At 36.5% G+C, this 12,596-nt stretch overlaps 1 protein-coding gene across 25 annotated transcripts in view; it reads right to left on the reverse strand.

The window, feature by feature from the left end:
* Ppfia2 (PTPRF interacting protein alpha 2) overlaps positions 1 to 12,596 on the reverse strand; it is a 346,500-nt gene that overhangs the window by 141,062 nt on the left and 192,842 nt on the right. For all 25 annotated transcript variants that reach the window (XM_041668226.1, XM_041668294.1, XM_041668357.1 and 22 more), the window contains one exon: positions 2,128 to 2,229. In XM_041668226.1, coding sequence (XP_041524160.1) covers positions 2,128 to 2,229 — 102 coding nt within the window. The remainder of the gene's footprint in view (positions 1 to 2,127; positions 2,230 to 12,596) is intronic.

Below are 12,596 nucleotides of genomic sequence, written 5' to 3' on the forward strand. Positions count from 1 at the left end.
TGAAATCCTGTGTGGGTATAATGTGGGTAGCTCTCCAAGTGGCCCCGTGGATCTGAGCCAATGGCACAGGCATAGCATACATTGTAATACCTTTCTAATCCTCTGGTATTTTACTCATTGACCTTTGATGCATTTGACTTGCTTTATCTTTACAGTGGGGATAAGCACAGGATATTCTGCACATGGTTGTAAAATGTTGGGAGCAGCGAGACCCCAGATTCCGAATTTCTTGTTAACAACTTGTTTTCCCCTGATCTGAGTGCCTACAGCTGCTCTGAGCAGGGGACCTTCAGGAATTCCTGATGGCAGGACAGTGGTTTCTGGAGGGTTTGGCTGGGGCGTGGCTATCTCTACATAATCTGCCCCTGAACACAATAAAGGGGCATTCTTGGAGAATTCAAGGATGACCCATGTCGCTGTCTCTCTGTCTGTGTTTGTCTGTGTATTTTAACCTCCAGTCCCCTTGTCTGAAGCTCTCAAACTGGATAATAGCGCACCGAGCACAGACACGGGGGCGCGGTGGGCGGCAATTGGAGGTCCCCACCGAGATATCGGTAGTAAAATGTAATAAAGGAATGTAGAATGGACAGACATAAATGTACAAATGTAGGTAACAAAGTAATCTCATGCATTTTTACTGTGAGGATTCTTGAAAATCAAACCAAAGGTGTGCATTTCCCTGTAATACTCACTTTCCTTCTCCCACTTCCACGTTTGAGTGCACTGTTATATCAGAGAAAGCCGATTTATCTATTAAAATTCAAAATAGCAGGAGAGGGCAGAGCAAATAATATGGCAGAAATGCTGAAATCTGCTTGGCAAAGCAGTACTATTTTTAAAATTAAGAATGACCAAAATACACGAAAAGAGCAGCCATAATTTTCAGCCCATGATCTAAACTGCCCTTGCAACGCCTAAAAGAGGTAACCTGTGTGACTGGGTCATCAAAGCCCTGATGAAAACCAATTCACATGCATGGTGCACATGTGTGAATTGTTTTCACCGTGCAATTAGAACTTGATGAATAAAGGCAGAAAAGATTAGATGGTTTAACCTTCATGCACGCAAGTTCACCTCTCACTGAAGTGGAGCTGCATTTGAATAACACTGTAAGGCTAAGCAAAAAATAAGTTAACTTCTAATCACACTTTGTCTGCAGAAGGTTAACCCAGGAGAACTATGGCACTTAATATAATTTCACCTTCTTAATAATAAAATGACATGTATGACCATATAGAAATGGTTTCTACGTCCATCTAGCTATGAGACTACAATAATTTAAGAGAAATAAAATTTGCGATACATTCTGTGAAAATTAGTAAAATTTTATTCTGATCTACAAAAAAAAATACCTTTGATCTAATTCTGAAACTTATTCTTACATGGCACATCATCTGACTGACAATGTACAGGAATTCCAAGACGCATAAAGTAGAAAGTCTGCGTAATAGACATACAATACAATGTCTATTAGAACTATCAACCTCTAAGACATCTAATGAAATAAATGTGGTGAGCCTCTTCTAATTGGTAGAGGTTGATCCAATAGCTTTCTAATAATCTTTACCTGTATTTTTTTTTTTGATTTTTCGAGACAGGGTTTCTCTGTAGCTTTTGGTTCCTGTCCTGGAACTAGCTCTTGTAGACCAGGCTGGTCTCGAACTCACAGAAATCCGCCTGCTTCTGCCTCCTGAGTGCTGGGATTAAAGGCGTGCGCCACCACCGCCCGGCCTTTACCTGTATTTTTAAACAAGTTCTTTGCTAGAGTAAAATGTGGATCAATTGCAGAGCACTACAATATAAGCAGCTCATACCTTTGCTCTTTAAAAAAACAAAAAAACAAACAAACAAACAAACAAACAAAAAAAAAAAAAAACAATGAAGTAAAGGCCAGAAGAAATGGGGACATTTTTTTCAGGGCAACATAGTGATTTAGCAGAGGCTATAATTTTGGTTTCTTTTCTTTTTATTTTGGGTATCATACCATGTCTCCTTCTTTGCAAAGGAACTGACAGTGCATTGAAATCTGCTCAAAGTACCCTGAAAGGTTTGGAAAGTTCTCAGCTGTGTGTGCTGCGATGTGACCGTAGACTATTTACAGATAGCAAATGAACAGCTAATCCTTACTCTTGTGTTGTTTCTTTCAGCTTTCAGCTCTGAGATCTCTTCTTCCTTTTCTAGAAGTTGTTCCCGGCAAGCATTCAGTTCTTTAGTCAGTGCAGCAAATTCCTAGAAGGGAAATAAAAAATATTTGAAGATGTATTTGTAAAAAAAAAAAAAAAAATCTCAAGCAGGAACCGCATAATATACACCATGAAATTTGAATTCTAAAAACATAAGAAAGTTCATATAGTTGACTGGTCAAGGCATCCTGCTCTTTTTTAAATATCTTGATTTATGGTTCCAAAATACTAACCCACAACATTTATGACTGTGTAATATGTTGCTTCTATTTGTTTATAAAATATATTTTAAAGTATCACATTGCATTGAACTTAAGGCTAGTCTAAATTATTGCTAGAATATTTTGACTAAATTTATTTTTGCATGATTTCCATCTTTCTCAAGGACTCAGGACTCACTGCCAAAGGGTTACCCCAATAATAATATTTATTAATTCCACTGGATACTGCAAAAGTACAAATGATACTGAAGCCCTCACCTCAAAAGAGTTACAGGTTATACCTACTTACTATTGAATATTTCGCTTTCCTAAATCTTTTACTATCCATTTTCAAAAGTGTACTTCAAACACTATCTTCCAATTACATACTCATATTTTAGCATCACCTTGTCTTGTTAATGTTCTGTAGTATTTCACTATAGTAACATAATTTGACCATTTAAGACAAGGTTGTTTTCATAGCCTTCGAGCTTAGTATAATTTCTAGATAATTGAGCAAAAAGTAAACAAAAAATAAATTTCTTATCATAAGAATGAAACATTGGATAGCTTTTCTTATAAATTTGACTTTTGAATGAGGTAATATTTAATACATTAGTTAGCTAATCTTCATTTTCTGATTAGAACATTATAATTTCCTTAATAAAACAGAAACAAGAACACTTTCTCATGTTTGCTGTTGTCCTTTACTTGTTAACTGACATTTATCCTATATAGAAGTGGTATTATTACCAGCTATATCTTATTCCGCATGTTTAAGTGATGTAGTGATCGTCTGGAAAATTTAAAAATTCAAGAGAGTATGCAGTGAATCTTCCCTGGTCCTGATATCTTCTACAAGTAAGTCCAGAGCACGCCTAAAATTTAGTGAAATGCCGGCACTAGTGTAGAAGCTATTTATCATGAAAATAAAGTATCGTGCTTGTGCTAAACCTGAGGAACATGAACATAAATGAGAACCTGTGTGCTTAAAGAGTGAAGAAAGGAGAAACCATGATAAAAAAAAAATATGTTCTCATATTTAACGCTTTGAGCCTACTTCCCTGGATAATTTCTTCACTCAGATTTAGTAACTCCACATTGATCCTACTCAAGAAGCATGCATATAGCCAATGCATTGTTTCTCTGTTCTAGCGTGTCTAAAACTATATTATTTAAAAATATTTATATGTGATTCTAGGAACAAATCCATAGCCAAATGTTTTTGAGAGATAATATATGTTTTAGAGTTTGACATTTCTAGATCCCTATCTATAAATAGCAGTGAAAATGTTAATGAATGTGAGTCAAATTTTGTGACCAAGAACTTTCAACAGTGCACAGTTATAGCTACAGGAAATTAATAAACTAATATAGTAACTTCACATGTTGGAATCTCATACCAGGAGCACATTCATAGGTCAAATCTTCACTTAGCAAAAGAAGAGTTCAAAATTATAACATGTGACGGATTATTATTAGAAAGTGGTGAAGGCAATGAAAAATAAATGCTAAAACATTGTTCATGTATTTTAAAGTCTAATCAAAGCAATATGTAGGAGAAGCTGAACTTTCTCTAGGAGACTGGATACAAGAAATAGGTCCCTTGCCAAGTGGTGGCGGGGCACACTTTTAATCCCAGCACTCGGGAGGTAGAGGCAAGCGGATCTCTGTGAGCTTGAGGCCAGCCTGGTCTACAAGCGCTAGTTCCAGCACAGACTCCAAAGCTACACAGAAACCCTGTCTTGAAAAACGAAAAAATAACATTCTTCAAACTATGCATTTTGTTCTCCAACCAAAATTTAGCAATTTTTACTTTTCCAACAAACAGAATTATTTTTGTTCAGACTATGTTTCTATTCGAATTTTAAAGATTAGCCAGAATCTACAAAAATCAGTGTCATGAAACAGCTGCAGACTGAAGAGAGTGGTACCCTCTCTGTCTAGGCATCACTCATGAGCATGATACACATCCCTTTGAACATTCAGTTCGCTGTGCCCTGTTTTAGGTGCTACAAAGCATCAGTTAAGGCAAAGTAGCTAGGTGATGTGTTTATATTCAGCCATTCACCTCTGTAATATTTTTTATCGGATTTAAAATTTTTAGCCACATTCATATGCTTTGCACACAAAATTGACTCATGATATAGTATCAGTTCTTTTAAAAACAAAAAAAGTAACTTCTTTCCCATTACTGACTTTAAAAAATTGAGGGTGACATTTCCTATATGCCACTACAAGTCATGTCATTTCTGTGTATTCCCAGTTTGAAGATACATGTCTCTGAAAACATACAAAATATAAAAGGCTCCAAGTCAATTAATTTCTCTAATTTGCCATCACTCTGTCCAAGCCTCTATATTTCTCTTAAGCTATTGTTTTATGGTAACTTCATTTTTAAACTAGAAAAAACTCTTAAAATTTAATATTATAATATTTTTCATTATGAAAGCCTTGTTTTTCTGAAAACACAAATGAGAAGACTTGTACAAAATTAATTGGAGTAAGTAACTATGGGTGTGGTGTGGAAGTAACTGCAAGTATCAGCAATAGCATCAATCTTCCCAAGTCTGTTAAATACCAGAGAAAAGCTCTCCTGCTCTGGGGCCATATTGTGCTACCATCTAATACATTTGCATCTGAACTAAGGTGATGCTGAGGAATTCATAGAGTGGGTTAGACAATCATATCTCAAAAGATAACTGTTACTCCATGAGTTCCATTCACTTAGGTTTTCTTCTGTTGTCTGTTCTGTTTGTTTTATATGTCTTTATCAATATTGAGATGGGGTTTTGAAACGTAGGAGAGACTGGCCTCTAGCATATATCTTCCTTCCTCAGCTTCTTCAGTTTTGAAATTACTGGCATTCCCTTTCTTGCTCAGTTCCATAATCAGTTTAGTAGATTGAATCAGTTTTTGTTTTGGTCCCTTCAGACCTAGGAAAGTAGACATTCATTCAGTTCTTGTGCCATTTACAGTCGCTAAGTAACCTGGGTAGAAGAAGGGAGGATACATAGATGAAGAAGCCTATATTCCTTTCTACTCTTCAACTCAGCCCTCTTTCCACTCTGTCACCATCAGCAGCTGTTAGGTTTCCTGCAAGAAATGCAGCAACTCTACATTATGTTCACCTTGTACTATAGGAATTCCTACTGCCAGTAGCCTTTAAGTTACCTGCCCTCTTGGGCGTGGCCTCTTACACCATTTATACAGATGTACAGCACGCAGTCTGTCACTTTTCTGGTTGTGGGATTCAGATGCAGTTCTCAGTTCCAGCAGAGGATTGTGATTTGTGAGTCTACCCCTCAATAAATAACCCTCCATTATTCTCCATTCTGAACTAGTGTGGGATTTCTTATAAGCATCCTTCTTCACCTTGAATCTTATTTTGATTCCTAATACTAAATGTAGACGACTACCTGATGCTGCTACCTTCCTGACTCAATTTCATATGCCCTGTTTAGTTGAGGTTTAATTATGGAAGATGAGAATTTACACTCACACAAGCACACACACACATATGTTCTCCTTTACTACATTTTTCAAAGCTCTTATTGAATAGGTAAGTTCTTGCTTAAATAGAAAATCAGAAAACTATATGCCAAGAAGGGAATTTAACCTTTCTGTTTGCAGTCCATGGCACCAAACAGTCTCCAGAGAAATTTCTGGAAATTTCCTCACTCATCTTGATGACAATTTTAGCACTCTACTTTTCAATTAGACCTTCATTCTCTCTTCGTGTGAGTCACTTAATTAGCAAGGCCACATGGTCTCATTTTGTCAGCTATACATCGGAATAAATGCCAGTTAAAGACTCATGAGTGTCAATCAGACTGCGAAGGAAGAGGAAAAATAAAGGGTGAGTTGAAAATCAGGTTCACTAAACACTGTCAACACCCACCCCAACCACAAATAAGCATGCTTGTGTTTTATTCACCAAACATTGGTGCCAATCAAAAACTAGTGCTCAGGAAACAACATATCCCACAGAATCATGCTTATATGACCACTTAGAAGTGGATTAGATATCAACCGTGTTAACTGTAGTCATTTTTTTATTTTTTGCGTTTATACAATAATAACATCATTTCCCCTTCCTTCTCTCCAAACCCTCCCACATACCCATCTTTGTTCTTCTATTCGAATTCAAGTCCACTTTTTTTCTCATTGATTGTTGTTACATGTATGAGTATGTTTGTGTGTGTGTCAGCATGTGCACATTAGTGAGTATATTTTATGTGTAGTCGTGGAGCACAGTCCCAATGGTTTTATCTACAATAAAAACCCAGCACTTAGTGCTCAAGGATCATTACAAAAGGAAGGAGAGAGATATTGTAAGAGCCAGAGGAAGAAGACATATTCCTGTGAGAGTGTGTCTACCAGAAATGTGAGAAGAAACACACCAATCATTTAAAAGTATTTAAAAATGATCTCCTTCAGACGATGCCATCCCATTTACTATATTTTGGTGTTTCTTCTTGAAAAATTGGCTCTTCGAATGTTTAGTTCTGTCTAGAATATTAAGTAGAAGGTTCTCATTTATAATCTGCGTTACTTTGGGTATTATAGTGCATAAATTTGCAGGCATAAAAGTAAGTATATCTCTGTACAAACCAGAGGATGTATTTTCTAAAACAAATTGATAATAGAATCATTGTATTAAAAAATGATAGCAATGCAGCAGAATAACTATGTCCTTAAAACTGTTAAAAATTTAAAAGTCTTCAAATATTTAGATATAAATGTTTTATGGCAAAGATTTTCCCTCATAGAAATTAATGCCTTGATATTAAACCATTATATGTAATGTATACATATATGGATATTTGCATTGCTGTTATATAATAAAATGTGCTACTAATGACCTCTGTTTCTATAATTGCCTCCTAGACCCAGATAAGCCCAGGGAAACTGTCATCCAAAATTACAGTGTAAAACAGCTATGTCTCATGGTCTGCTTCAGGCAAGATAGCTCGAAGGAAAAGTCACTTGCATAAATAATGCAATTTGACAGGTACAATCAGACTAGGGAGTTTTACTGAGCTCTACAAACAAGGCTTCCCAAATTAAAAGGAAAGATACTGCAATTCTCTGCAAATTCTATTTTGTGCCTTTTGATTATTTCTACATATGCTACCTACAGAAGTTTTCCCCTTCTTCCTAAAACTGCCGAATGGATTATTCAACACACCACAGTACTCTGGGGGCTGTCACAGACGTCTATGCCTAACATAGCAAGCTGCTAAGGCCTTTCATTTTTTTTTTTTAATGGCAACTATGTTCATGAGTACTTGCTAAACTTCTGTTTTCAAAACCTTCCAATCAAGGCAGCTAGACTCTTGTAAAATATGGATATTTGTTGAAATCAAACCCTGTTGCTGTCAGGCAGCCTCTGGCTGTTTAATCATCTAGCCCTGCTTCTCCCATGAGTCATTCACTGTCCTCCTACTGAAATTCGTCTTGCATCCTATTTGCACTCAGCTCTGTAAGTGGTAATTTGTCAATCAGTACTTTTTACATACAAACACATGCGCAGACGCCCCAGGTGGCGAATGTTCTGTAACTGTTGAATCCCGAATCAAGAGAGTAGATAATTAATGTAGATTGGTTGGAAACAAACTTATAAGAAAAATAGTTTTTTTTGATTTGGGGGATTTTTTTTTTTGGCTTTTATTTTATAAGTCAAATCATCTCCCTTGCTGTCACTTTAGTATGCTTTCTGAGGGTCCTCCCTTTTTCGCCTTCATGAGTTTGTTTGGAATTATCCTGCATCTGTGAACCATGGCACTCTCTGAAGACTTGGGTGTTCCTGCCCTAATGGTTATTTTTTACGCTGACAGAAGTTGAAGTGCAGGTTGCTGGGGAGAAAATGCATCAATGGTATTATCCAATTATCTGTATGCTACAAGATAGACCTACTAGCCAAGATGTCCCCACTAGTCCAGGAGCGGCATCGCTGTTATGGGGTGAGATAACAAACACACTCTGACGGAGTTTAACTCTTACTTCAGAGGAGAGAATTTTGTGTTTAACCCTACAACTGGTTAAGCTTATCCTAAAGAGATTGCAGGCCCTTGCAATTCTACTTTGCTACCTGGTTACGTTGTCACATTTGCTTTTCAAATATTTATGTTTCTAGCTGGGCAGTGGTGGCCCATACCTTTAATCTGAGGACTCAGGAGACAGAGGCAGGCAAATCTCTGTGAGGTCAAAGCCAGCCTGGTCTACAAGAGCTAGTTCCAGGACAGAATTCAAAGCTACAGAAAAACCCTGTCTCAAAACAAATGCCCAAACAAACAAAATTTAATATTTCTCTTCATAGACCTAGGACGCTCCCAGACTTGGCCAGTGTGAAGTAGGCAATGTCAAAATGCAAAGACTAGGAGACTTAGTGTTCAGCCCTAGGTGGGTTGTATCTCGCACCATAACCCCAGATCACTTACCATCAAAGATCAAGAAAGGTTTCAGAAGACAGGACACAAAAAAAGGTAAGGGCTTGAGGATGAGAAATAGTGCTGCAAAATACAGACATCTGGTCCTGATGCAGCTATAAAATTCCTGAACTCAAACCAAGGTCAGTTCATCCACAGTCCTCCACAGACGAGGGAGCTGCTCACCTCCCTTACTAGAGAGACACTGATAACTATTAACTGCTGGGACAAGGAAAATCATTCCTATAGTTTAAAAAAGTAATGACAGTACTGAGATTGGGAAGTGGACAGAGTCCCACCACTAACCTTGAGTTATTTACAAACGATACCCACCAGGAAAGAAAAAATTAGTTACCTTCCCTGGAGTGGTACTGGGTATATCAACCACACTCCAGGACAGGCAGAATGTCCAGGAGGAGCTTTCCAACACAAAATAGAATTTTTATTTTTTGAGGATAAGAGGGCATTGCTTTTGTCTTATTGGTTTTTTTTTGTTTGTTTTGACTTCAGTTTTTGTGTTTTCTTTTTTTTAAAGATAGAAGGGGGAGGGGAGAAAGAACACAGATTTGGGTCAGTAGGTAGATAGGGTTGTTTTGAGAGAAGTTGGTGGAGGAGAAACGTGATCAAAATACATTATATGAAAAGAATTTTTTAAAAATAAAAGTATATATGAAAGAATAAGGAAATACCTCTCTACTTTTTACTTAGCATGTTTATCCCAATTAAAAAAAATATATTATAGACTAAACTATCAAATAGTGTTCAACAAGATTAATGCCCACAAAGATATAAAGCTATGAAACATTTTTTTGGATATTGCAAAAAATCTTTTATTTTATTTACATTTATTGTTTTATAGATAGGATCTCACTATGCAGCTCTGGCTTGCTTGAAACTTGCTATGTAGACCAGGGTATTTTTGAACTTAAAGAGATCTTCCTGTCTCTGTCTCCCTAATGCTGGGGTTAGAAGTCTATATTCCCACATACAACACAAAATTGCTTTTTAATGGAAAACTTTTTCCATTTGTCCTGTCTACATTCCTCTTCAAGAGATAATACAGGTCCTCAATTAGTACGTAGTTATTAAATGTAACAATAGCATAAAGCACATTTGAGGCATTTTCAGTGAAGCCAGGTGTTTGTTCCCAGAACTGTTGCTTAAGGTATCCCACCTATCAACTAGTCTGGCAAGTTTCAGGGATTCTTGACACAGTCAGCAGAATTCAGCTAGATGAAGGAAATGCAGTCCTTAGCCTCAGGCTCTAAGTTTGAGAACTTCCCTATTCCCTAACTCTGTCGTGATGCACATAGAAAGACACAGACACAGGGCCCTTAGAATCATGTTGGAGTTACTAATTTCAAGTTTACTGTCCATTTGACCTACTTCACTTATCCTTCCATTTTTGTTACATCCACCTAGGTATGTTCTGATTATGTCAAGCATATAAACGAGGAGAGAGGAAGAGCCTCAGAGACAATTTCTCAGAGGAACCAAGGTTTCAGCTTTAGAATAAAATTATTGTTATGTCTTTGATCCTGACTCGTCTATATGGAAGGGAAAAGAAACAATCTTTCACCTATGACAATGGGCAGATGGCATCTTTCGTTATTATATGCTTGAATTATTTGGAAGTTTATTAAAAATATAACCTTTCAGATGCGTTAGCAAAAGTTGCCAGGCCCAGTAAGCATTGCTGCTAACTCGTATTAAGGCTGAATCCTTGCCAGCTAGTCTTTTGGCAGGAAAAGCCAGGTTTCCATAGCTCTGACAGTGTGAAGCAGGAGACATGCTTAACAAGATGCTGTGTATTAATTTGGAAGGCTTTAGCATCTGGTTAGATAATACCTGCTGTGGAAGACACACAAAATAGTATTCAAGATGACTATTTTAAAAATCCCAGCAAAGCTCTAACTAAGCAAAACAAAATCAAGCCATGTCTCTCTTGCAATCAAGAGAATTACAATTACATAACCCACAATGTTTGAACTAGCATCCTGTTGACTCTTCACTAAGCTAAAATGTTGGAGTGGGTCCTATTGAAGCTGTAGTGCCATGAAAATATTTTTCTGCCATTGAGAATTTTACTGAGTGCATTTAGGATGCTTGGAACTTAATACTTGGTACCTGTACTTTGCATGTCGTAATAATGTATAGAATTCTCCAAAGAAGAGGAAGAGGTAATAGCATTAAATAACAGAGAAAAACCAAGCTGAGAAAAGGAAGCTGAATTGTTTCTACTAGACAAGCATTCTTTTCTGAAAAAGTGTCCTGGTGCAAGGAGTGTAACTGTCTAGGACCAGAAGCATACACAGTGTATGAGTGTTCTGGAATTATTATAGAGTCACCTCAGAGTCACAAAACACACAAAGCATTATGGTTTACTCGCATGTGCACCAAAAGTAATCTCAACATAGTTTAATTGTCCGTGAATTTGAGGGATTTGTCTTTCCCACAACACTTTAAATAAAATTTCTGTTTGGCGATTCTATTCCTTGCATCAAAGCAATAGATTGACATTTTATTATCTTTATTGTCTCTACAAAATGGACTGAATGCTTAAAATAACACAATGCCATAAGTTATTACTGACAGTGTAATATGTCAGGGTAAAACTATGATAAATAAAAAGAAATACAATGCTGTGTGATAATTAAAGTGATCGGGCTACACGCAAAACGCTTTGAGTCTATAGGCACTATCAAAATGTGCCCTGTAGGCTGGATGCTTGTAAAGAGAGTGGCTAAGAAGAAATGATGCACAGTTTTCTGAGAAAAAAAATATCCCTAATGTAATAAAAGTATAATACCCCTGTGATAAAAGATATGGATACATTTTAATTCATAATGGTTCATAAGTATGATATTAAAAGTACATATAACTTAAGAGAAAATATAAGAGCTGATCATCACCAGCAATGTGCTGAACAGAATTTATTCTGAATCCCCAGCTCTTACATGCTGAGTATTTAGAGACAAGACTTATGAAAATTGATGTATTTAGATGAGTTTGTGAGGATGGATCTCTGATAATGAAGTTAGTTTTCACATAAGAAAATACACCATATTTTTTTCTTTTCTATGAAAGGAAGGAGATTCTCACCAGAACCTGATAATTATGGTATGTGATACTGACTTGTAGGCTCAAGACCTATCAGAACTAAACCTTTGTTGTGTAAGATAACTAATATATAATATTGTATGTGACATTTTTATCATGACAGTTCAAGATGATATCCCGTTAAAAACCTATACTTGAAGTTAAATCAAGGAAGTAGAAGACAAGCCATAGAATAGGAACAATTATTTGAATAATCAAACCTCTGATAAGGATTATGATTCTAGAAAATCAAAAGATCACTGCAATCTCAATTAAAAAATTCCTAACTTCTAAACAAATGATCTATCTATAAAATGTCCAAATACAACCAATATGACTTGGGGGAACATCAATGGAAAGCTCAATAAGATACAACTTCATAACTATGATGTCGGCTATGAAAAAAAAACATGGATAATAAGTATTAACGAGGCATGAAAACATTAACAGCAAAAATATGAACTGGTCGTCTGTTTTGAAAGCAATCTGGCACTTTTGCAAATAGGCAGTCATAGAACTATCATGTGAACCAGCAATTACACTTCTAGGGACACAGCTAAAAAGCAAACAGAAAATGCCTGCACAGAAGCGCATCCATAAAAACATGCTCATTGTGGCTCTGGCTGTTTACTTTATTTGTTGTATTCAAAAAGAGTCTCAATATACTTTCAAGATGCTCTTCA

The sequence above is a fragment of the Microtus oregoni genome, unplaced genomic scaffold, assembly GCF_018167655.1.
Source record: "Microtus oregoni isolate MIOR12 unplaced genomic scaffold, Mior012 000001F_ref0000356, whole genome shotgun sequence".
NCBI classification, from domain to species: domain Eukaryota; kingdom Metazoa; phylum Chordata; class Mammalia; order Rodentia; family Cricetidae; genus Microtus; species Microtus oregoni.